This window comes from Periophthalmus magnuspinnatus, chromosome 5 (assembly GCF_009829125.3).
Source record: "Periophthalmus magnuspinnatus isolate fPerMag1 chromosome 5, fPerMag1.2.pri, whole genome shotgun sequence".
NCBI classification, from domain to species: domain Eukaryota; kingdom Metazoa; phylum Chordata; class Actinopteri; order Gobiiformes; family Gobiidae; genus Periophthalmus; species Periophthalmus magnuspinnatus.
This window is the reverse complement of record NC_047130.1, coordinates 24822147-24847997: the sequence shown is the minus strand read 5'-3', so window position 1 is coordinate 24847997 and position 25851 is coordinate 24822147. Positions and strand designations below refer to the sequence as shown.

The 25851-nt window shown below is 39.3% G+C and overlaps 2 protein-coding genes across 2 annotated transcripts in view; one reads left to right on the top strand and one right to left on the bottom strand.

The window, feature by feature from the left end:
• The first annotated feature begins 519 nt into the window (after window positions 1–519).
• inka1b (inka box actin regulator 1b) lies at window positions 520–3090 on the top strand. Its single transcript, XM_033965960.2, has 3 exons — window positions 520–619; window positions 708–768; window positions 2092–3090. Exons 2-3 carry the CDS (start codon window positions 766–768, stop codon window positions 3013–3015), a joined length of 927 nt encoding a protein of 308 aa, XP_033821851.1. The 5' UTR covers window positions 520–619; window positions 708–765; the 3' UTR covers window positions 3016–3090.
• Window positions 3091–3460: 370 nt separating this feature from the next.
• uba7 (ubiquitin-like modifier activating enzyme 7) overlaps window positions 3461–25851 on the bottom strand; it is a 47292-nt gene continuing 24901 nt past the window's right edge. Inside the window, exons 22-24 of the mRNA XM_033966792.2 lie at window positions 9062–9163; window positions 8027–8109; window positions 3461–4550 (exon numbers count right to left, since the gene is read on the bottom strand). Coding sequence (XP_033822683.1) covers window positions 4418–4550; window positions 8027–8109; window positions 9062–9163 — 318 coding nt within the window. The 3' untranslated portion in view covers window positions 3461–4417. The remainder of the gene's footprint in view (window positions 4551–8026; window positions 8110–9061; window positions 9164–25851) is intronic.

Below are 25851 nucleotides of genomic sequence, written 5' to 3'. Positions count from 1 at the left end.
GTGGTCCATATAATGGCCTGTTCTAGTCTTGATTTAGATTGTGCGGATTTTGTCACTTTGGGCTTGTGCCCTGTCTGTCTATTATTTTTACGTAGCCCTAAATAAGGCAACGTTTGTTTAGTTTTTTCTCAGCAGAATTGCCAGTTGAAATGTGTATATAATAGTTATAATTCTGATAACATTAATTGTATATAGCTATCTAAAGTATAACATTGTGCCTTAAAGGCTTTTGGGTTTGATTAGTCTTGGATACATAAACTATAGCTGCGAAGCTGTGACTGATTTGTGAGTCTTTTATCTCTTTTTTTAATGGATTGAATGCATTTCTACAAATTAAACGTATGAAAATTAAATAAGGGTTTAATTAACAGGCGACAGATGTTTGGCTCGAGGAGGAACCGCTGGACGCGCACGAGGACAGCTCTCATTTCACGCGCTCCTATTGGCTGAGTGTTTTTGCGCCTCGTGTTGATTGGCTGAGACTCAGAGCTCAGCATCGTTAAAGTCCAGTGACAAGGCCCTGGTTAAGTCAGACCAGAGCAGTGCGAGGAGACCACTGTGCACAGCCCAATTTTGGATTTAGCTGTTGAAGCTCCAAATCTAAGCTCCAAATGCAGTGGTGAGTGAGCAAAAAGCTTGGCTCATATTTCTTCGTTGAGTAATTTGTTTCTATTGTAAATCTTATTTTTATATATTTTTCCTTGCAGAATCGAAAGTAAACCTTCTCCACAAGTCTACTGCTCCCAGACATTATCACAGGACACTATGGTAAGTTATTCTCTCTGTCAGTGTTTGGCTTCAGTACAATAGGCACAGAACATTTTCTTGGCCACTTATTCTGTCGTGCCAAATGTTTGGAGCTTGGCATGTTGCTCACGTGCTGTGTGTGGAGGCAGTCAAGTAGAAACATGTTATTTCAAATGGCACACAGAGGACTACAGTGTCCTGCTGGGACGCGTCTTTCAGACAGATAAGTCCTTTTCAAGCCCCAAATGGTTCAGCGCCTGGAGCTGTGATAACATCAGCAGCGTGGAGAGACCATTCTACCACAGCACTTGAAACGCAGAAAGTTGCAAGAAATGTTTTGAATTATAGAACACAAACTTTGCTATTAGAAGTGTATAGGCTATATTACAATTCCAACACACTGCAGTCATTTCCGTCTTTGTAATTCAGAGCAGCAACATCCTGTGGGTCACTGGGGTCCAGAGAGGATATGCGCTCTACTCCTCTACAGTCCAGGCTCACTTTGCTGCTTTGTCTAAACTGGACTTCCCCATTTCACTCCTTCCTCCTGTCCCACGTTGTACAGTATAGAACTACTAAATGTGTAACTTCATTGTCCCAAATCAACCTTTTGAATTAATTCTAACTTTTTCTAACTGATGGAGTAATACTTAGTATTAGTAGTCATTTTAATCAATTGTAACAGGATCACAGCACCAGAGCAGTAATAAAAGTAATAGGAGTAGGACTAATAGGAGTAGGACTAATAGGAGTAGTGGTGGCAGTGGTCTTACTTCACTACATTTTACCAGCTCTACAGTGCATATTCCAGATAATTCCCCTCCTTTGCTTTTAGTAAGGGTATTTGTAAAATACCATGGAGGTGATGATCTAATCTTGTAAAAATCTTTTGGCCTACTTCTGGATCCAGCAACTCCAGCCACTGTCAGACAGACCAAAGGATGATGAGTGTTAGAAAGACTAAAGGAGTGAACCACAGCTTGTTTTTTTTAAGCTTTTTCTGTAATAAAATACTACTACTGCTATGTCCATTACTGTAAAAGCCATAGTGATATTGCCTGCCTACAAGTACTCTACTTAAAAGACTATTAGACTTTACTACATTCACTAGTGTAGGTTTTTATGCTGTATGTTTAAAATATTGCAAGTAAGAACAAATCATTCTCTACCCATATTCAAGCATCGCAATACTGTCTGCCTGTTACTACTGCTACTACTACTACTACTACTACTTTTCACTGACTGTTGAAGTTATGGTGAAATCATTTTCTGCTAGTAGTAGTTCATTAACCTTTAGTGTGTCCCCTAAATTGTGCCTAACTCGTCGTCTTTTTTTCTTTTTAGCTGTGTTTAGGAGAATCCCCAGACTGCCTCCGTGACCAGATGCAGAATATGAAAAAGTCCCTGCATGACCGCAAACAGCTGAATCGTCCCAGGCCTCTGAGTGAACCGTGTGGCCGATCCTTCTCTGTGACGAGATTTTGTAAACAACAACAGCAGAACCAGTCCGCGAGACTTCGAGTTTCTGAGACCAGTGAATCCAGTACTTATGACTCTGCGTGCTGTCTGGCCAGTCCACTTGAGGAAGAAGATGAACAGGAGAACGAAAGATGGCAACAAGGATCTCCGGGTAGCGAAAAAAGTGTGGATTTTGACTCTGGGTTTTCAGAGGATTCTTGGCACGATGAAGGAGTTGTGCTGAGAAGAACCAGGAACGTTCGCGTTTCCTCTTCAGCTTGTCTTAGAACAAATCGTGTGTCTACAAATGGGAGAATCCGACCTAAATCCACATCAGATGCTTGTTTGGAAAAGTGGACTGCTTTTGAGTCTGGCAACCCCGAAGACTGGACCACTTCACTGTTGAGTCGCAGCCGGAATAGACAACCTTTAGTTCTTGGGGACAATAGTTTTGCTGATTTGGTGAAAAATTGGTTGGATCTTCCAGAGAGCCCAGAGCCAGTCGAACTTAAACAGAATTCAGGAAGGCGATTGGCCAAGGACATCCTCGTGAACATGCGGAAAAGACTGAATGTGATTTCTAAAGGTGTAGACGTGAGGAGCAGACCAGCAGACTGCGTAAAATCCAGGCAAACCGAAGCATCCAAAAGACTGTCCTGCCCGGTGGGACTACAGGGACTTAAACCTTTCTTTCACCAGTCACACACAGGACTACACGAGACAGACTCAGACTTCCACAAGTTCACCGCACTAATGAAGACAGGCAGCCGCCAACCAATCATATGTAACGACATTATTGGATATATTTGAGATGAAGAAGATGCTGCATATTTCACAACTGCCTATTCTGTTGCCAAATAATAAAGCTTTATTTAAGTGAATTCATTATTTTTCTGGTTTTCTATTGTTTTAACACATTTTGAACAGTTTTAGATATGTTAAAATATTTATCAAATACTGAAATTGGGGAAAAATCAGAGCCATTGTCCTCTTTATCAATTTTGTAATTCATAAATAACTTCTATATAACCTAGTAACTCATGACAAGCTGTAAATGGTGGTTATGTTGGTTGCCTTGAGTATGTAGCCAACAGGCATAATATTAACGGTAACTGGTTTCATCTAACCTCCATATACCCCTAGGTCACATTTTCATGCAAATCTTGAATATACTGTATACATGAATCAGAAAAGTCATGGGAAAGGTCATCTGAAAACTGCATTGATGCAAAACGGAACTTTGAAATACACAATACAATACAGACATATACTTTATTACACATTTAGTTATAATAAAACAGACATAGATTGATATGCATGTTACAACCACACCCTTTAATTACAGACATTTGCACATACAAAACAATGGCATCCCCAAATAGTACACATAATTGTACTAGTGCAAGTGTCCAGTGCAACAGCTGGAGTGGAAGACAGTTTGTATTGGCAGCAAAAGAACAGAAGTACAAACAGGTGAAAGTGGTGTTGATATCTCTATCTCTATATTTATATGAAGGGAGGGGCTGCATTTGTGAACAAGGATTAAGTTCAAACAGCTGTGTTCAGACAGCTATAGCAAGCACCAATGAGAAATAACCACTGTGCTCTTGTTTTCTGTCTGTCTATCTATCTATCTATCTATCTATCTATCTATCTATCTATCTATCTATCTATCTATCTATCTATCTATCTATCTATCTATCTATCTATCTATCTATCTATCTATCTATCTATCTATCTATCTATCTATCTCTTCTATTCTATTTTTAAAAAAAAAGCAGATTTCTCTGTAGACTTAAGAACACAGAACCAGATACCGTATGTCATTTTAGACACATCTCTTTAAGCATTAAAAGACCCAATCAATTTTAATAGATCAATTAAGTTAAGATATAATTGTGATAAGAAGTGTTTTTTCCCCTTTAAAATAGCATTAACCCATATAGTAGCAGATCTTTGAGTTTCATTGGCTTTTAAGGACATAAATAAACAATTCAAAATCAAATGTAAAAACACTAACTTTCACAGTCCTTGATATGGCATTAAGCACAACATTTTAACAATCAAACAAGAAGTCCACATGATTTTTAAGATTATAATTATTAAAAAGTTGAAACAGTCTGTGTAAACATTACCAGTGGCGGCAAGACATTGCATTATGTACACTGGCTTCAGCCCCATGTATTTTGCTACACTTGTTTGTGTGGCTCTTTCACAGCAGCAGGTATTGTATACAGGGCACCACCTCACAGTTTTCATCCTCAGTGAAGGATGGGAACAGCTCCAGCATCTTCTTATAAGGAGGGATCTCTGCTTTGGTCACCATCTTTATCAGCTCTGACACACTAGGAAAAAGACATAAAATATATGAATATATTTACAGCGTACAGGATTGGGATAGGGTTGTCAAAAGTATCAAAAATCAGATAGTAATTGTAGTATAAGATATTCAAACTGGATAAAACTGGACTTTTCTTGAACAGTTTTATCTTGAGTGTAAGACCACATGGTTCTATAACAAAATACTGGGTTAGTATTAAAAATAACAATAGTACCTAAAAAAAGAGCTTTTAAAATGATCATTTGAGTATCAAATTGGTATTGAATATTGAGTCTATACTTAAGTATCGAAATCGAGTTTGAAATTGTAGTATCGTGACAACACTAGATTGGGATAAAGGTGAAGGCACATTTACAACATGATTTTTTTGTTAAAAGACATTTTGACATTTATTCTTTTGTCTTGGCTGTTTGGCAATAAAAAAAAAAATTAAAAAAGTATCTTATGGGTGTAAATGTGGCAATATAGTTAAACAGTACAGAGTGTATCAATAACCATGATATAATCCTTTGGAATATAACATTATTATGAAAGAACTGATAGTTGTTAACTCTCATCAGATTTATAGGAAAAAACAGTATCAGTATCATTCTACAATACTGTTAGTCACCCCACAGTATTTCATAAAATATTGTACCAGTAGGAAAGGTACTGTAAGATTTCTAAGAAATATGGCAGATTAATTAGTCATTTAGTTGTGGAAGCCAAAAAAACTGTATTTGTACAGTGTATAATTTGGTTTGTTCACTCACATCTCCAGAAGTTACCCATTGGTTACTCATACGTAGACACAGCATGATATTATTGTTTTAGTCAGTGACATCCTGTGCCATGGACTATCCCCAGTGTCCAGGCTGCAGATGTGTGCTTTGTTTTTACTCTGATATCAGTGCACAGCTCTTCTCTCTCTAGGGAGCAGAGCAGAAGCCACAGGGGGAGAGAGGGGAGGAGGGCATGTGGACAGCTGGTCCTAAATGACAAATGTCCACCAGTACTGACTTCTGGCTTCCTGTGCAGTTGGACAATCATCATCAAGTACCACATAAGAGGGGCATGGATAGGGACAGAAAACATATGTCATCTTATCAAACCACATAAATATAAAGACGTGTTTAAGACTTATATTATTATTATTGTTCATTTATAATCTAATTCCCGTATAATCAGAATACTGATTGAGATCTTGATTAAGAATCTACTAGATGTTTCAAATGCAAGCAGTGCTTACTTTTTAAGTGCAAAATCTAATTTAAAAGTGCACAGTGTAACTTTTCTGATGAGGGGTCCGCCACTGCTTGTCTCCTTGGAGATTTCATTGCTCATGTCTGGCATGTTCTAACAGACTTTGTAATGGACACTCAGGGGATGTTTTACAACTACCATTCTCCATTTACACATCAGCAAATCCTAACCTCCTATCTAAAATTAAGGGTTAAATTAAGGTTCTACATTTCAAAATTGTGTTGCCAATTTGGCATTTGTTGGTGCCAATATAACTCCTGTTCAAATTATAATTAAATAGCTATCAAAAGTAATTTGAGTCTTTATTTACATAACATGGCAACTTCTAAATAGATAAAGGCTACGGCTCTAATCAAAACTTTATACACCTCTGCCAAACAGGAATGGGACATAAACAATAATATACAAATAAAAAGTGTACGCAATAATCGTTCATGGGACATTTGATATAATCGTGATAATCGCCAACAAAGAGAATGGCAATTATATCTCCAGGATGTGCAGAACAAAACGACTTCTCCATGATGCTCTCTTCTAGATCAATGTTGTTTTCACTCATAACAAAGTACAATTCTGTAACAGCTGTTTAAATATGGAACCTATTCATAACATTAAACTTTACATTTTAAACTGTCAGCAACTTTAATAATTATCATGATGTAATCGTTAATCTCAATCATTTAACCATGATAATCGTGATACCAAATTTCAATATCATTCCATGCCTACTGCCAAACATTAGACAGTATGACTCAAAGTTAAATGACTAATATAGAAAAATGTAAACATGTCTCTAAATCATCACCTATAAAACTTAGGTAAAGGTTTATTGTCGTCTTTATTGTCGTCTTCCATCTTTAGTGGAAGAAAAGAAACGCTGCAGGCTTCATATCTGCGTCTGACTCACTGCTTTAATTAGAGTGAAGATTTCATCTACCCTGTGGCATCAGATATGTGCTGATATATGTGCTGATAAATGTGCTGCAAGTCCAAACACATCACTCCCGGCCCCTGCAAACACATTTGGAGGCAAAATAACTTAAGCAGTAATTTAACTCTTTAGCTTCTCAACAAACATAGAAACCTGAGGAGTGGTGGGTCTCAGTCGTCGGAGTGTAGTGATGCATAGTGTGAGCGTGTCAACAAAGGAAACGCCTCATCCTGCCATTAACCTCCACAACAAACAAAGTGATGCTGCTCAGTGTGAGTACGCAGCTACTAAAGTCATGTGCGGTCATCTGGATGTCAACTAATTCATGAAGCATCTTTGTAATTTGAAGGTTCAGAAATGTGAGTCACTGCTTTGGAACTGGATCTAAAGTTTTGGATTGGCTCAAGTAATGTTGTTGTGCTTAAGTTGTTGTGCTTGCCTGTAATGCTCCAATCTTACATTTACAAACTACTATTACAAATATCTTGAAAAACATGCATTTTTACTGTGAGCAACGTCACCTTTCCACTGATCTGACCTGTAGCTTGACCTGGGTGCTTAACAGTTTGTAGGCCAGTGACGATAATTACAATATCGACTTTTCATTCAACATCTGATCACTGCAACAATATATGTGGGGGCTCAGTATTTATCCTAGGTACTTTTACTTTGCAATAGCAAGAAGATTATTGCCATTTTTATGTAACATGATAAGATTTGAGCTGTAGAAGGTAGAATAAATAAATCCTGCTTTCTGTCAGTGGCAAAAAGGTTTCAATATTATCGTTTATTGCAATATTTCTGTGCAATATATCGTGCCTAAAAATGTGTTATTGTGACAGAGCCTAACATTCCAGGCGAAGATATAATATCTTCATGGAGACAAGCAGGTGGCGGACTCCCCACTAGAAAATTTACATGATGCACCTTTAAGTTTTCAGTATAAAATTGAGATTGGATAGCATGAACACACTCAAAAGCCTACATGTGTCACAATAAGACATTTTGCAGTGAGATAATGTTAAAGCTACTTCTATCAATTAAACATTAGCCTCTGCAGCACAAATGTTATTGCATTACAAAAAAAAAAAAAGAAAAAAAAAAAGAGAGAGATTTACTTTTTGAGTTCAAATCTGACCACTTCCTTTTCTATAGTGTAATTGTCATCATATTTTTTGTTGTTGTTTTTTTAGCATTCATTACTAGAAAACAAGTCAGGATATTTCAGCAGGACACTCAGTTATAACAAATTGTTTAGTGGCAAGTTTCATTAATTTGACATGTGAACAATTAAATGGTTTAGTTACGTTTTCTGGAGTCTGTCCTTCTGGCCATTGTAAATAATAGAGCTTCCATAGAAGAGACTGCACACCTCCAGATCACACTTTTCCTGAAAACAATCACAAACAATCATATATTTATATACAGCCATAAGGAAGAAATCATCATATAGAAACATGGACTGGCACTATGAATGACCTATGACCTCAACAACATGGGCAGTTCAGGAAGTGCTGCAGTGTGTCCATAAACAAACACAGGAACACAGCTCTCTGAAAAGTTCAACAAAACCTGGAGCAAATATGGCGACCTTATGTGTATTCCCCCAGTCTCCCCAAATTCCTATATATTTTGGTACAATAAAATGTTTTCAGATGTAAAGTTGAATCTGAATTACAGTGAATGACACTGTAGGCACTGTGTTGTGTTTGTAAGGGCAAACAAACAGATAAACAAATTCAACATGGCCGTGCTAATCCACAAAATGGGGCTTACAGGCACGCTCTTCACACCAAACTGACAGAGGACACTTATTGCACTGATAATGTATTTAGTAAGGCTTTGGCGATGGAGTTTAGTAGTGAATACAGAATTTAATATTCTTTTGAAATTGAACCTACATGGACGAATGAGTGATTAAACATCTTATGATAATATATACTTTTCAACTTTTCATCACGTTTTCAATCACCAATGCTTTTTCCTATTGGCTCCACATTTTATCTAAGTTTGGGATTGGTATGGAAAGAATATGCAGGATTATTCACTGAATACAAATGCCTATTTAATGAATGATAGTTTTATATTAGCATTTCTATAAACTGCAGTTGTATTTAGCGTATAATTAACATGATGTAGATAAGGATAATTGTTTTCATGGCTGGCTGGCACTCTGAACCACTCCACTGTATGACTAGAAGGTAAGTGTCGATTTTAAAACAATGGCTATTGTGTTGTGTTGTTACGGTTGGATGGGGAGTAGTATATTAGAAAAACACATAAAACTTGCACTCACTAACACTAACTCTAGTTTAAGTTTCCATCCTGAGAGAAAGAAATACCTTGACAAACTGGATGAGTCGTTCCAAGGTCATTTCCTGTCCACCGCTGCACCGGCCCTCAACCAGGAAGTTGTCCCATAGAGTGAAGCTCTTTCCTGCGACCTGGAGATAGACACATGGCACATGTTGGTATAGTTTAACATCGCTGACAGATGCAGTACTGCTCGCTGTGAAGGATGTAAAGAGTACTTAAAGACAGAGAGAGGGTATACGTTCCAACACTGTGTTAAACGGTAGAAAAGGCTGTCCAAATAACAAATATACAGCATAACAAAATACATAGGGATAAGATAAGGACATCCTCAAGTGTTGTTTTTGCCAAACCAAAAATAAACTGCCAGGTTAGTCTTGATGTTTACTTAATAAAGATTTCAAAAACACTGTAGTAGTGTATATATTGAGTCTATAAATTGGCTTTAATGTATTGAGTCACACACAAAGTACTTTATAAAACAAGAAGGGTGTGTTAAAATTACAATCCTAAAAAAAGTAGATAAAAGCAAAAACATTCATAATAAAACTTATTTTAAAATATAAGTGAATAAGAGTGCAGAATAAAAACCTTTCGGTCATATTCACATAAACAGAACTGTTTTGAGCCTGGATTTAAACATTATCAGAGCAGATGCCTATGTCACATCTTCAGGAAGAATGTTTCAGATTTTAGCTCCACAAAACTGGAAAAGTTTAGTAATACACAAGAGTACATGATTTGAAAACACATACTTCATAAAAGTTATCACGAAATATTAAATTGATTTATAAACAAAACCAAATTATTATATTCTGGTAAAAGTAGGTCACACTGTTTCTCACAATCACACCACTGACACACTTTAAACTGTCGATGATTTTAGTACAACTGTTCAGTCATGTTATTCTCTCAGTTCAAAAGGGCAACACATGAGCGTCAGAGATGTCAGAAAAACATTAACAAGATTTCTTTGAATGAATGAATGAATGAACATACACATGCACAGTTGTTTAGAGTGAAAAAAAACAAAAACACATTTGGCTGTTATCGCCCTGGGCTGCATTTCCTTGGTGTGATATCCCATAATGCTTCACAAGATTAGGCTTTGGGACCACAGACTCTGCAACCTTATTCTAATGACATCGACCTTTGACCTTCAGACAAAGGCACAACACACAGAGCTGATGTCCCACCTCATCCATTATAATCCAGACCACATCAGTAATAAGTATACAGGCCACACAAGCAACGCACGTGCTAACATCAACACACGTGCTGTCAACACTAGCATCAACACTATAACACACAGTGTTATAGTGTTACAGTGAGAGAAGAGGTCACCTCACTAGAAATTAGGTCAAATTACATGCTTAATAAATAAATACGTTCTGCAATATTCAGATGGATATAAACCTAGAAAATGCATGACACAGTAAATAAAAAAATCCTACCTACCTAAATTGGTTCCAGACAATACTCAAAATGAAGATTATGATGGTAAATGTTAAAATATTAACAGGCCACAAACACAAAGGTCGACAGTTCAATCTCTAAATGCAAATCATTCTGTATTTAACGATCTGAAGGTTAGTGAGGGGGTGGGTGAGTGGTCAGATCCACTGGTCCACAGGTTCGCGGTGTGATTCCAGCTTCCACAGATGAATGCTATCCTTGTGTCCTTGAGCAAGACACTTAACCCACCTCACCCACAGTGTCTGAGTACACTGGTGTATGAATGTGTGTGTGAATGGGTGAGTGGCTCCTTGATGTGAAGCTCCTTAAACGTGGAAAAGTGTTATATAAAGATGTGACCATTTACAATTTTATTGGTAAAGCCCTTTTAGTCAACATCACTTTTCACATTAAGGCTGCACATTATATCAAAACCAATTTGAAATCACAATTGAAATTGTCCCAAATATCAAATCGCAAGGACTGCACTTTTTTTAGATAGCAGAATGTCTTATGCTGTTGTAAAAGTCTGTTGTAAAAGGACTTGTTTAAAATTTGCACTGTTTAGTTTATTATTAGGATCCCCATTAGTTGAGATTAACAGTCAGCTATTCTAACTACTAAACACAACCTTACCATTTAAACATAAACTGCAAATCAAATCACTATAATTGTCAGAAAAATTAGATTTCTTTCTCCAAAACTGTGCAGTCCTGTTTCACATATCATTAAAAGTACATTGCTTGTCTGAGACCGTAGACAACAGACTGAGTGGCTGTCAGACTTCAGCAGCAGAGTCTCCGCAGCCCCACAGTTGTAAGCGCTGCATGGTCTGGAGAGTGAGGGATAGTCAGAAGTTCCCCTTGGCTGCCGGAGCACAGATAATTGGAGCCAGGTTTAGTCAAAGCTTTCGGTATTCACATCTCGAGCCAAGATTTGATCCTCACAGACTCCTCCTGCCCGGACGGCCCTGAGTACACACGCTGCAAATGTGTGACATAGCTTTGGAAATTCAGCTCTGAGCAAAGGGGATAGTGAGGGGCAAGAGAGTGCGGAAAAGATTGGCATTATTATGTTGGTTACGCAATGTTAAAGGTGATACCAAATTAAACTCTTTTTTAACCATATTTTAATGTAATAGTTACGTAACAAAGAGGAAAAAGCATTTACCTCAGAACTAGTCGATTAAGTGCAAATAGTTAAAGCTACTATTATTTATATAACATGCTCATTATACATACAAAACTTACCTTCCCAGCAGTTTAGACCACTGCAAACATTTTGAAATAGGATTCTTAATAGTTTTGCGGTTCATATTTCAGATTCATCGCAGAACTGTGAACTGAAAATGAATTGCTCATCCCACTGAAATACCAACCCAACTTTATCTATGACGTTGATCGATTCATTTATTCATTTTATCATTAATGTGCAATGTTTTATGTAGAGTCCGTTACATCTAAGTTTGAGTAAGACTTAAGAAGACAAATTGGCAAAATATTTACACTTAGCCAGTCCCATACAAAAGTGGAGCACAATACGTTCCTGCAGAGTCATTGTTGGACAGCTTTAGTGGTCCCATGCCAGGCCTCTATTGTGTACAGATGCTCTTTTCATACAATGCACTGTGTAGGCTTGTAGCGTTAGTGTGTTTGTCTGAATTTAACTGACTGTCCCAGATTGGTGTGTGTGTGTAAATTGTGTGGTGATGTCAGACACTGAAAGCATGGGGAGAGGGGAGACTGAAAAATAATAAGTTGGTACTAAAAATTGCCCAATGGAAACAATTATTACAGTTTTGGCCATGGAATTAAAACACAATGTGGAGTATGATTGATGAAGTTGTTCTTGGATTAGAGAGGGGAAATCACCCCCTAGTGTCTGAGGAAAAAAAGATTGTGACGGGACTAGAACTATCTCACTGCGCTTAGACACTCAAGGAAGGCTCTCACGTAAATGATAGACTAGGTAATACAAAGAAAAGGTATTTAAGTGTCTATATAGGTATTGAAAGTAGATACTCACTTGAACAAGTATCGGTACTTAAAATATTTAGATCTTTCGTGATTTGTTTTGGACTGGTTTTGGTCTGCATTATAAGTATGTTCCATTATACAAAAAGGATGGCTTTTAATCATCACTATGGTATCGGTATTGAGTATGAAGTCTTTTTACTTCTTACTGAAAGAGTGTTCCATTTTAGTATTGTGACACTACTTCAAAGCTCCTAATGCTTACTAAAACAAATAAACACAATCAAGCAAAATCAAGCAAGGACAAAATATTGGCAAAGGGCAATGCGTACACTTCAAATACCGGTACAGGTGTATTTGTTTAAAAAATAAAAAATAAAATAAAGTGTGAAAACGACTCACACTCTTGTTATAACTGCAGCAGCTGAATACCAGTCTGACGTTTTTCTTATATTACAAGTTTCTGTCTCCAAACCTTTACTACTGCGACGGCATCACTGGTTTTGGTTAACCACAACCACCACATCTCTGCGTCTGGGGGCCTCCCTCTGATGTCGGACGGAAAAGGAGCCAGTAGTCCCCCCTCCACTCAAGTCTCTGATGTGTCTTAGCAACAAAAGAGTTCAAATGATGACTGTAATATAAGAAATATTAATCCATTTATAATGTTTTTTTATCTGATGCAGCAGTGGCATAGTAGATTAATGAGGACCCACCAACCAAGGGCTCATCGGTTCAAGTGGAAACTGTCCTTGGGCAAGGCACTGGCAGTCTAGTCAAGTGAGCATGGTTGCATAACAGAGAGTATGTATGTATTTAAGTAATTTATTAAATCAATAAATGTATATCTATATCTATCAATATACATCTATCTATATCTAGCTTATTGAAAGTTCCTTCTTTAAAACTTCTTTTTTTGGGGGATTTTAAGAACTATAATAAGGAAACTAACATTTGAGAGAGAAGTAGGTATAACCATAAATGATAAACACAATTTATATTTCATCATGGTGAAAGGAAACACAAAGAATATCTATATGTCACCAGAACAATGCAATTTTTGTTCATGCTGTAGTGACCTCAATGTTGCATGAAGCGATTAACCGCTTCCTGTTTGATCTTCTGCCCTAAACAAAATGATAAACAAAATCACGTGTATTTAGATATTGTTCTATATTTACAATTGAATATCTCTTGTTCATGACACAGGATTTGAAAAACAATACAGCCACTTGGTAATGAAGTTGCATGATTGATGGGGGACTAAAATAGACCATAGACACAACATGGGAAAGCAGTGGAGAGCAGGAAGTCATGCCCCTGCTCTAGATAGGGCCTAAACAAGCATGAGCCGAAATATTGTGTGCAAACTGCAAAATGTCAACTCCAGATCTTGCTCTTTGAGACAATAGCTACAGGAAGTGTTTGTGTCCGTGGAGATGATATCACTAATGTTTCATAGAATTGCATTAAATTTAGCAATAGTATCTCAACAGTGTGGAGATACTTAAGTGGCAGTCCCTCCTACAAAAAAATGACATAGTGGAACTTTAATATTCATCAAATTCAAGGGAAAAAAAATAAGCATTGATTCCTAAGGCTAATCAGATGAGTGTATTCTATAGTTGTGCACTGCTAAATTAGATGTGACTTGAGATTAGTGCAAATAAATGTATTCATTGAAGTATGATATAGCCTAAAATCTAAGTCTCAATAACCAAGGTTTATTTCATTTTACAGTGTCCAGTCCTTAAATCTTGCTCTGGCAAACATCGCAACCGTGGCAACATTTTTACTGCCCTATATAAGGCTGGGAGGCTGGTTCTTCAAAGCCAGAGATCTTCTTTTAGTTGGGGCTTAAAAATGAGGTTTAGGGGGACAGCCGCATGCAGGGTCCGGGGTGGTCTGTTAGATCACAATTGCGTCTCTGTATCTGTATTTATGCGGTCTTGGATTTTCCTTTTGTAAGCAATCTGGTTAGTCTTATAGCAGTGTACATACTTTGATATGTCTATTTTATGGGTAATATATATTCTTGAGAGCAGTAGTTTTAAAGGGGACAAAGTGTGGTATTTCAATTTGAGGTTTAGCGTGGAAAATTCATTTGTCTGTTTCCATAAGATGTAGTTTCTCACCAAGCGTTTTCATCACTCAGTACTTTAAGTAATGCTTAGAACTTCAGCTATGGAAAAGGAAGTAGGGGTCCATATGTTTTTTACATCTTACTACTTTTTCATCAACTCATTATACTGAGCTGTATAGGAAATAAATGAAAGACAAATATAGTTCTGGGAGTTAAGGGCTATGGCTAAACTGGTATAACTGTTTTGTGCCTAGTCTAGACAATCGGAGTCCATTATTTTCTAGCAAATAATTACCAATGTGGTTAAAATAAAAGAAAAAAAGTAACAAAAACTGTGTGCAATGAAGTAGAAATATAAATAGTTAAAACGTTTAAAAACAACATTAATTTAACCACCCATCTTCATGTACTTACTACTTCAGTCTAGTCTACCAGTGAGCACATGAACACATAATAAACTGCAAACTACAATAAACTGACTTCAAACAAAGCAGCACAAGTGTCAGCCTCTCAAAACAACAGCTGGGAAAACTGTAAACTAGTTTGTTGATGTTGGATGTAACGGTGCGCGCAGCTAGAGTGATACAGCATTGGCCATTAGATTCATGTAATGTACGACATAGCATCATATAAGAACTTCCACCCACATTACACTTTGTGCCTTAATAATAAACTGTTTAGGATAAAATGTTATCCTAAATGTTAATACTAACCGTGTGTAATCATATAGATATGGCATTTTCTGTAGATACTGTTAAAGGGAAACATAAAGAGCTGCAGACGTATTTCTCTTTCAAATGCCTTACAAGATTCATTTGGAATGTCTAAACAATCCTAAGTGTGTTTGTAATAAAATGCTGTAATGTCTCCATATGTGCCGGTTGTCATAAACATGTTAGCTGTTGTTTTGGCCTGAGCCCCTCTCTCTCCCTCTGGGACCACAGCCCTTTCCTGTGAAGATGTCCTTTGGTCCTTTGTGTGATGGGTAGTGTCATCTGCTACCTGATCACTATTGATCATCACAGATGGCCCCAATCTCCAACTGTTCACCTCAACCCACTGCAATTAGCTGAGGAGGCATAGTGGAGCAGTAAAGGCCAAAGGAGCGGCCATGAGCTGTTTAAACACATTACAATGGGGACATATGGTGAATAATAACAACAACAATAATAATAATAATAATGGATTATAATTTAAAGGTACACTATGTCACTTTTTTGTTTTTGTACCTGCCTGTGTCCATGGAGATGATCAGAATCAGAATCAGAATCAGAAGACTTTTATTGCCATAGTCTGTGAACACAGTTCACAAACTAGGAACTTGATACGGTGAAAAAGTGCAACATAAACACACTGAATAAATACAAATACAAATAAGAGCATGCACAAAGTTAAAAAGATATGCTTAAAAAATCAAATGAAATACTTAAAGGGAAAAAATATGTACAATAGCAGCATCAGAACAACAGTGCAAAGTGGCTTATTAAAGTGACCGGTGTTATTAAGTGTCCAGTTTAGTGCAGATATTATAGAGTGTTCATGAGACAAACAGCAGAGGGGAAGAAACTGTTCTTATGGCGAGAGGTTCTGGTCCCAATGGACCGTAGCCTCCTGCCAGAGGGAAGTGGCTCAAATAGTCCATGTCCAGGGTGAGAGGTGTCAGCTGCTATACGGCCTGCTCGCCCCCGAGTCCTGGAGACGTACAGGTCCTGTATAGATGGAAGGCTGCAGCCAATCACCTTCTCAGCAGAGCGCACAATGCGCTGCAGTCTCTGTCTGTCCCTGGCAGTGGCCCCAGCGAACCACACAGTGATGGAGGAGGTGAGGATGGACTCAATGATGGCCGTGTAAAACTGCACCATCATCTGGACTGGCAGCTTGCGTTTCCTCAGCTGCCGCAGGTGGAACATCCTCTGCTGGGCTTTCTTGATGAGGGAGCTGATGGTCGGCTCCCACTTGAGATCCTGGGTGATGCAGGTGCCCAGGAAGCGGAAAGAGTCCACAGTGGTGATGGGGGAGTCCGTCAGGGTGAGGGGAGGCAGGGGGGCTGTGACTTTCCTGAAGTCCACGATCATCTCCACTGTCTTCTGGGCGTTGAGCTCCAGGTTGTTGCTGCTGCACCAGGACACCAGCCGGTCCACCTCCCTCCTGTAGGCAGACTCATCGCTGTCCGAGATGAGTCCGATGAGGGTGGTGTCATCCGCAAACTTAACCAGTTTGACGGAGTCGTGGCTGGAGGTGCAGCAGTTGGTGTACAGGGAGAAGAGCAGGGGTGAAAGTACACAGCCCTGTGGAGATCCTGTGCTGATAGTCCGAGTGTCCGAGACATTCTTCCCCAGCCGCACGCGCTGTCTCCTGTCTGTCAGGAAGTCAGTGATCCACCTGCAGGTGGAGTCAGGCACGTTGAGCTGAGCGAGCTTGTCCTGGAGTAGAGCAGGGAGGATGGTGTTGAATGCAGAGCTGAAGTCCACAAACAGGATCCTGGCGTAGGTTCCCGGGGAGTCCAGATGCTGGAGGATGAAGTGAAGGGCCAGGTTAATGGCGTCGTCCACAGACCGATTGGCTCTGTAGGCAAACTGCAGAGGGTCTAGGAGGGGGGAGGTGAAGGACTTGAGGTGGTGCAGGACCAGGCGCTCAAATGACTTCATGACTACAGACGTCAGCGCCACAGGTCTGTAGTCATTAAGTCCAGTGATCCTGGGCTTCTTGGGGACGGGGACAATGGTGGACAGCTTGAAGCAGGCTGGGACGTGACATGACTCCAGGGAGGTGTTAAAAATGTCCGTGAAGACAGGAGCCAGTTCCTCAGCACAGTGTCTAAGGGTGGAAGGAGAGACACCGTCTGGGCCCGCGGCCTTACGGGGATTCTGCTTCCTGAAAAGCTTAGTCACGTCCTGCTCCACAACTGTGAGGGCAGTGGGGGAGGAGGGGGGGTCCGAGGTGGGTTTGGAGGTAATGTCCGTGATGGTGGGGGAGGAGGGGGAGGGGTGTGAAACTTCAAACCTCGCATAAAAGCCGTTTAACTTTTCTGCTAGTTGTTTGTTGTCCACGGCGGGAGGGGCTTTGGGCCTGTAGTTGGTGATTTGCCTAAGCCCTCTCCAGACAGAAGCAGAGTCGTTGGTGGAGAATTGCTGCTCCAGACGTGTATTGTATTTCGCTTTAGCCTTTTCCACCTCTTTGCTAAACGCATACTTGCAACGCCTGTAGCCTTCACGATCTCCTGCCCTGAAAGCCATCTCCTTTTCCCTCCTCAAATGTCTAAGTCTGGGTGTGAACCAGGGTTTGTCGTTGTTAAAAGTCACCCTGGTGCATGATGGAATGATGCTGTCCTCACAGAACTGAATGTATGACGTCACAGTGTCTGTGTACTCATCCAAACTGTCTGTGGCCTTGAACACATCCCAGTCTGTAGTGTCCAAACACGTGCAAAGCTCCTCCACAGCCTCACTGGTCCACTTCTTAGAAGTCCTCACAGCAGGTTTGGAGAGTTTCAGCCGTTGTTTGTAAGCAGGGATGAGGTGAACCATGACGTGATCAGAGTATCCTAGAGCAGCGCGGGGCACGGCTCTGTAGGCTCCACTGACCGTTGTGTAACAGTGATCCAGCGTCTTCTGCTCTCTCGTCGGGCAATTAATAAACTGTTTATATTTGGGTAGTTCCTGGCTCAGATTTCCCTTATTAAAATCCCCCAGGATGATCAGTAAAGAGTCCGGGAAGGTTCGCTCCACATCCAGAATCTGCTCCGCGAGCACGCGCTGGGCCTCGTGCGTGTCCGCGCACGGAGGGATGTAAACAGCGGCCAGAATGAATGAAGTGAACTCACGTGGAGAATAGAAAGGCCTACAGTTAATGAAAAGATATTCCACGGCGGGAGAGCAGTGTTGGGAGATCACAGTCACATCCGTACACCAGGCGTTGTTGATGAAGAAACAGACACCTCCACCTTTCGTCTTTCCCCCGGAGAGTCCCCGTTGTCTGTCCGCGCGGAGGAGCTGGAATCCCTCCAGTTGAAGCGCACAGTCCGGGATACGCTCATTGAGCCATGTCTCCGTGAAGCATAAGACGCAAGAGGAAGAGAAGTCTTTGTTTCTCCTCATCAGCAGCGCCAGTTCGTCCGTCTTGTTGCTGAGTGAGCGAACGTTAGACAGGAAAATTCCAGGTAGGGGCGTGCGAGCGCCGCGTCTCCGGAGGCGCACCAAGGCCCCTGCCCGCTTTCCTCGTCTTCGGCGTCTCACTCTTTTGGCCAAAGAGTGAACAAAATCTACTGCAGGAACTAAAAAGACCGGCAGTAGATCGACAGGAGTGGTAGTTCTGATGGATAAGAGCTCTTCACGGGTGTAAGAGCACGTGAACACAGGACAAACGCACAAAAACAAAAAACACACAGCGCACCAAATCACCAGGGCGACCGTACGTGGCGCCATCTTGTATTACTTTGCCTGTATATATTGCTATATATATTGCTTTGCCTGTAATGTCTCACAGTATGGCATTACATTTGGCTATAACATCTTGAATGTTTGAAGACAAGGAGGTGGCAGGCCCCCCACTAAAAAGGTACATACTTTTTAACCAGATATTAAGTAAAAACATGTTTAGAAAGCTGTGGAAAATAAGCCTTGAGCAATTTATGTGTTCAACAGAAGCATCTGCAGATAAGGTTTGGATTGGAGCGATAAACTGCATCTGGTATATTTCTAAATAAACAGTTTTATTTAAGTAATCAATACCTCAGTGACATAGTAAAATCTACCCAAGGGTATTCCACCAGCACATAGTAGTAAGTGAGTCGAAACTTCATACATTTTTGTAACTGTATCCTCAAAAACAATACAGTAGTGCTCATGGCTAGACAGCAGTGTAAATAGGCCAAAGGAGACACTTCTCAACAAACTGCTGAGTTCGACACGTGGCCTAAAAGCGCCCCTGAAAGGCAGCTATTGATGTGTAAAACAGTAAACACAATGTCTCTGTGATTGTCTTTCAAATGTGGAGATAGCAGCGCTCCACCTGACTGCGAAAGGCCTCAGGCTCAGAGCTGAGTCAATAAAACGCTCTCCTCACAAATGGGACAAGACGAGTAGGAGCCTGCAGAGCCAACATCCAGGCAGCTCTGAGGAAGAAGTTATACATTTCAATGCAGAGTTTGAACGTGACAAGAACACATCATAAATTAAACTGATGGGCTGAAGCAATGTCAAGATTATTTGGTCAAACAAAAATCATCATCCAGATCACAATATACACATATATATTGAAGTCACACTGATGTATAACTAGGGTTGGGCAAAATTGACAAACAAAAAAAAAAAGTTGTTTTATCTGCTGCTTTTTAAATACTTTAAATAAGCGACAGTAGCTCAGTTGGAACGTTTGTCCATTGAGTGTTTGTCTATTGATTCGAAGGTTGGTGGTTAGAATCCCGCTCTTGACATAAACATCATTGGTTGAGTGGTCAGATCCACTGACCCACTGGTTGGCGGTGTAATTCTAGGTCCCACAGATGAATGCTATCATTATGTCCTTGGGCAAGACACTTAACCCACCTCACCCCCAGAGTCTGTGTACACTGGTGTATGACTGTGTGTGACTGGGAATGCCTAAAAGGTGTAAAAGCGCTATACAAAAATGTGTCGATTTACCGTAGTTTGTATATAAAAACAATATTTTAAAAGGTTTGCACATCTCCAACAACTGCAATATATTTGTTTGATATATCCCTGTGTATAGCAATCAGAAGAAATTTTCCAGTTTTTTTGATAGATGACATTTATTAATAGTCTGTAATTGTTAATTTTCAGGAAATAAATATCAAAAGGATAAAATAAAATTGATGACAAATCGTGATTGTGATATTTGTATCTTTCCAGTTGTGATCTCTAGCCACAAATATACACTACTCTGATTTGTTCATAATTTACAAACCGATCATTCCTGATTAGAATACAGTGAATATTGTGTATGTGTTAGAAGAACTGATAATGAACAAAATAAAGCATGCTATATCTGGCCATTACTCTCATCTTAGGTTCATGGATGCTGGAAAAACACAGAACATGCACAAGTGAAAGTAAAACCATTTTGTATATGTCTGTGTTGCATTGATCATCCAACTCATCCAAATGCTCTCACTGCCTGTACATGTAACAGCAGTGATGTAACTCACATCGGACAGTGGAACAGACTATTGACATGATGTTCAATATGACGTCCATGTGTCCGGTCCATGTCAGCTCTCAATGAGCCCTGTTTTATCTAAAATTCTCACACAAATGAGACGTGCCAGGGGACAGGCTAGAGATCACAACTGGAAAGATACAAATATCACAATCACGATTTGTCATCAATTTTATTTTATCCTTTTGATATTTATTTCCTGAAAATTAACAATTACAGACTATTAATAAATGTCATCTATCAAAAAAACTGAACTGAACTGAACTCTGCAAAATCAAATGCTTTTACTGACAGATGATTGGCTGTGGGCCTCTCTATTACCAAGACCAAAGTATGTCATTGACAATTAGAAATGACTGAATTCTGATCTGATTAAATATGTTAGGTTGCACAAGCCTCATTAAGATCCTTTTCTATTACTATACTATACTAAATGATATCCACAACTAGCCACAAAACGGAAATAAGCATTTGGTTGTTGCAGTGTCTTTATGAGCGCGTTTGGAGGTGTTCAGCCCAATAAAGGCATTTTATGTGTCTTTCCATTACAGTCCATTACAGAATCTGACGATCATGTGAGACAGAGAGCAGCAATGTGTAACCGTTTTGTGCTGACAGCAAGACTAAATACAGCATATTTTTCATGCATGGCAATGTGTTCAGAGTGCTCATTTTCAAGAGTGAAACACAAACAAAGTGTTAAACTGATACAAGAGTTACACACATTTCAGAATATGTTTGAAGGCTAGAAGTCTAACCTATAGGGTTTGCTTTACATAGAAAGACAGGATATTTTACTTAGTTGTTTGCAGTTTGCCAACTAGGGTAATAAAAGTAGCAATTAGCTAATATAATTACTATATCGACTTAGCATTCAATAGGGAACAATATTTTTTGGGGTCTATATATATATACACTGTATACTTCTTTGGACTACTGGGAAATTTGGGGTTATATTTTGGTTGGATCTGAGCTGTAGAAGGCTGAATTAATAACTTCAAACCTGGGTTATTGTGTCAGTGGCTTAAATGAGTTTCAATATTTTTGTTTATCGTCCATATATACTTCAGCAATATATCACACTTCATAATTTGTTACCACGATAGAACTAGTTACAATTTTGTTTAGAGAGCTCATTAAGTTGTTTTCTGATTCCATGTAGGGCAAATGATATAGATCTAGTCTACAAGTAACTGGCTTAATGGTGCTGTAAGTGATTTGCTGACCTTAATGGGGATTTTATTTTTTTACTAGGGGCCTGCTTTGAGTTTTCTTCATGCGGGACTCTGAATTAGGAATTTATATTACCATCACTATAAAATTTTACGGAGCTTGTTTTGGGCTATTAGATCATTATTCAAACCATTTGTGTGTCTGCCTTGTGTCATTGCTTAACAATTTATCATTGTACTGTTGCTCCATATACACATGAGGCTATTAAGTTGTTCTGTTTAAACAGCAATAGAGAAGGACACTGAATGAGGAACTTCTAACATTAGGACAAAACAACTAAAACACAATGCCATGACAGCAGCAGTAGCAGAAGGCACAAGGCATCTGAGTGGCTCACAGATTACTTATTACCCACTGGCCCTGTTCATGTCTTCAGTCTTAAGTTACAGGGTACAACAATGGCCACTGGTCCCAGAGGACAGAGAGGATTTGGGATCAGGTTCACTTCATTCCTCCAGCGCACTCTGATTTAACCACATGAAGTACGTGAAGTAACGCAAGGCCTTTGTTGTGCTTCTTATCCTAAGCCTCTGCTATTCGTGTGGCAGATGTTTGGTCTACAATTATGACTGTGCCTCAACTACCAAAACATTTACTGCAAATGTACTGAAGAATTGGGAATGAACACTAGAACTCCTAGACCTACTACTATAAGAACAATATGTATAATTAGATACCGATTTCATATTTAGTATTTGTAGGAATTAGACATGATGTGGGGCTAGAAGGTTTTGGAATGAAGATATCAGTGACTTGAAAAACAGATGAAAAAGAACCACGTGATCTGCTATATTTATCACCAATCTGCAACCAAAACACATCACTTCACATGGAGCCTTATCACAATTTCAGTGTTATAACAATTCATGCACAGTGTGGATTTTTCCATTGTCTTTAAGAAGCACATAAGGTCATCTGCATCTTCTGAAAGGTCACTGTGATTGGCTAAATGCAGCTATCACTCTCCTATTGGCTGACCAATAGGAGAAGTGGGAAGTGGGGAAGGATGTCTATGTTTGAGCTGTATTAAATAGAGAAATAGCGAATCACAATGACAAGGTGACCAAAATACCACATTGAACCGTCCTACCCCGATGCCATTTTATTCAGTTCTCAGAGCAAAAAGCTACTATCATCTGTGACCTTGCTTCACCTTTGGGAGCAAACACCTCCTCTAAAGTCATAAAGTTGAATTGGTCAACCACAATTATATACTGACTCTTGTCCAAGCCGCATCTGCCACACCACACGCCCAAAGCATCTGGACTGCACAAGCTCTGATACAGAACATCTAAAAACTAGACAAGTTTACAAGTTTTACGATGTGTATTGTCATTCCTACATAGAATGCCTTTTGATGTGCTAGCCTCTCCATCCACTCCTTGTTCCCAGACTCAAAATGCTCTCAACAAAATCTGGTTTCAATACAGCTCTTCCTGTGGAGGAAGAGAATAGGCATCATTTCTGCAAACAATTAGCATGTAGCCGGTGTGTAGCCTGACCTTTGAGTGGCTGCATCGGGAGATCAGGAGCTTTGAGGTTAAAACTCTGCTAATTCAATTTCACACTGAAAGGTAAAGTGAGAAAACAGTGGGTGCTGTATAAAAAGAGTAAGGAGTAAGATTAAGGGCTGAGACACAGTTCAGAGTCATGGCATCAGGTTGGCCACTGGTTGGATAAAAACAAAGGAATTGTGGGGAAATACTGAATAATTTTGTCATATCGGTTCTTTTGGGTTAAATTTGAACAGAGATTTAATGTAGCAAAAATATTATAAATGTAACTCTGACAACTACAGTAATAACAATAACCTTACATTTGTACTTTACAAGCTTAACATAGCCTCTCTACACGCGCTAGACAGTAGTAAGGTACTTATGTAGCCACAGCTGCCCTGAGGCAGACTGATGGAAGTATACACCATCTTCATACTAGACAAGGTCAAGGTGGGTGAAGTGTCTTGCCTAAGGATTCAATGACAGAACTTTGTTCTAGAAAGTATTCTCCGACTGAATAGATTGAATGCTTAAAGTATAAATCTAACCCACAATATTAAAGACTGAAAGAGAAACTGAAATAAAGTACTATGTTTTGCAATTACAATGCTCCAATGAGGTTATGATATGGTTTTAGTTTGATATTACTATGTTGTTAGGTGAGACCACTGCATAAAGAATAACACGGTTTTAGATACTATTGAAGTGTTATCCTGATATTCTTTTGTCTTTGGGAGGCTGCAGCTCAGTTACAGCTGGAGCAACACTCATTAATCTGTAAAGTCGTTCTTCTAAAATCCTTGAACGGCGTGCAGTCTCGAGGTCACAGGCAGCACATGGAGACCCCCCCCCCCCCCCCCCCTCCCCCCCTCCCGGCACAAGCCCAGAACCCCACCTCGACGTACAGGGCTGCTCCAGTCTGCTGTGACCAGGGACAAGACCACATCACTCCTCCAGAATGGTTTATGTTCTTTAGTACAGTAAATTCCCTACAGTTTGAGCCCACCCATTGGTTTTCTATTCTTAAGAACAGACAGACAGTGGTTTGTCTTCTACATAATATCATACTCTAGGGGAAACGTTTGACTAGTTTGGAGGAATATAAAAATTTCCAAAGCTGAAGTTTGTGCAGTACCTCAACATAAATCAGAACTGATGCTACAAGACTAGATTTCCAATGAACTATGCAAATTCCCTGTTTCAGTAATTTATTCAGCAAAGTCAAAACTCAAGTCTTTCTGTGTTATCTACCAACAGGTAAAACTAGTGGACACAGACTGTAACTAGATATTTCACTGTAACTAAATGCTCATTGATATGCATCTATAAGAGCTGCACTATATACCTTTTCTGGTGTCTGCTTGTCTGAATTTATTCAGTTATATTATACTGAGTTATTATACTTGTTTTTATGGCTCAGAAACCTTAGGCCTGTCACAATCCCACTATTGCAAAGAAAAAGTACCTATGATAAATATTAAGCCCCAAAATATATTGTTCCACCTATCATATATTGAACTATGAGTCAATATACCGGTAAGCACAATTACACAGCCTAGCCCAAAGACACAACATGAATACAACCTTGAGCACAACTGTACGACATTGATAACAGTGGTTTACACATAGACAAACCAACCAAATATCCCCATCTAGTAAACATTTTTTGAAGAAGTAACAAAATTCCCATTGCTAACTTGTTAAATATTTCAGTGTGGGTATTCATCCAAGCCTGCTATTTCTGTGTATCCCTCCCTACCCACAATGATCTGTCCTTGGCCTCAAAATGCAAAACATAAACAAGAGGCTTTATACAAACTCTGCAGTGGTGAAAGCACAGCACAAGGACAGCCCTGCATATGTTGACATTGTCCGGTGTCCATGTGGAGAACGCCAGGGGAAGTTCCTATTTGGGGAAAAAAGGCTTAAAAACAAACTGTATTTTTTACTGGGGAAGAGTGGATATTTATTTTTGTTTTATAGTTTTGAATGGAGTCACAATTGTGTTAGTGGAGTTTTCTATAGAAGTGGTCAACATTTGGGTGGGCCTACTAAAGCAAAGCACATTTGATCACTGTTATATGATATTCATGAACTAGTAGTGACCCCACTATAGGAAATGTATATGCAATTATTTAAGTAAGTAGATCCTTTGATGTAGAAAAGTAGATTGGTGAGATTTAATAGGTCCACGTATTCAGGCTAATAAAATGTAATGGCCTTTGAGTTGATATGTTCAGACTAGTATTTTAAAGATTTGCATTAGTGCTTTCTATACCCTTAAGTCACCTCTTCCTGAACTCTCAAAAATGCTCAGAATCTGCACCAACATGTCTTTTCTTTATATTAAATGGAGCCCGGTCAAACTCAACCATTATGCAAATCAAAGTTATGAAGAACAG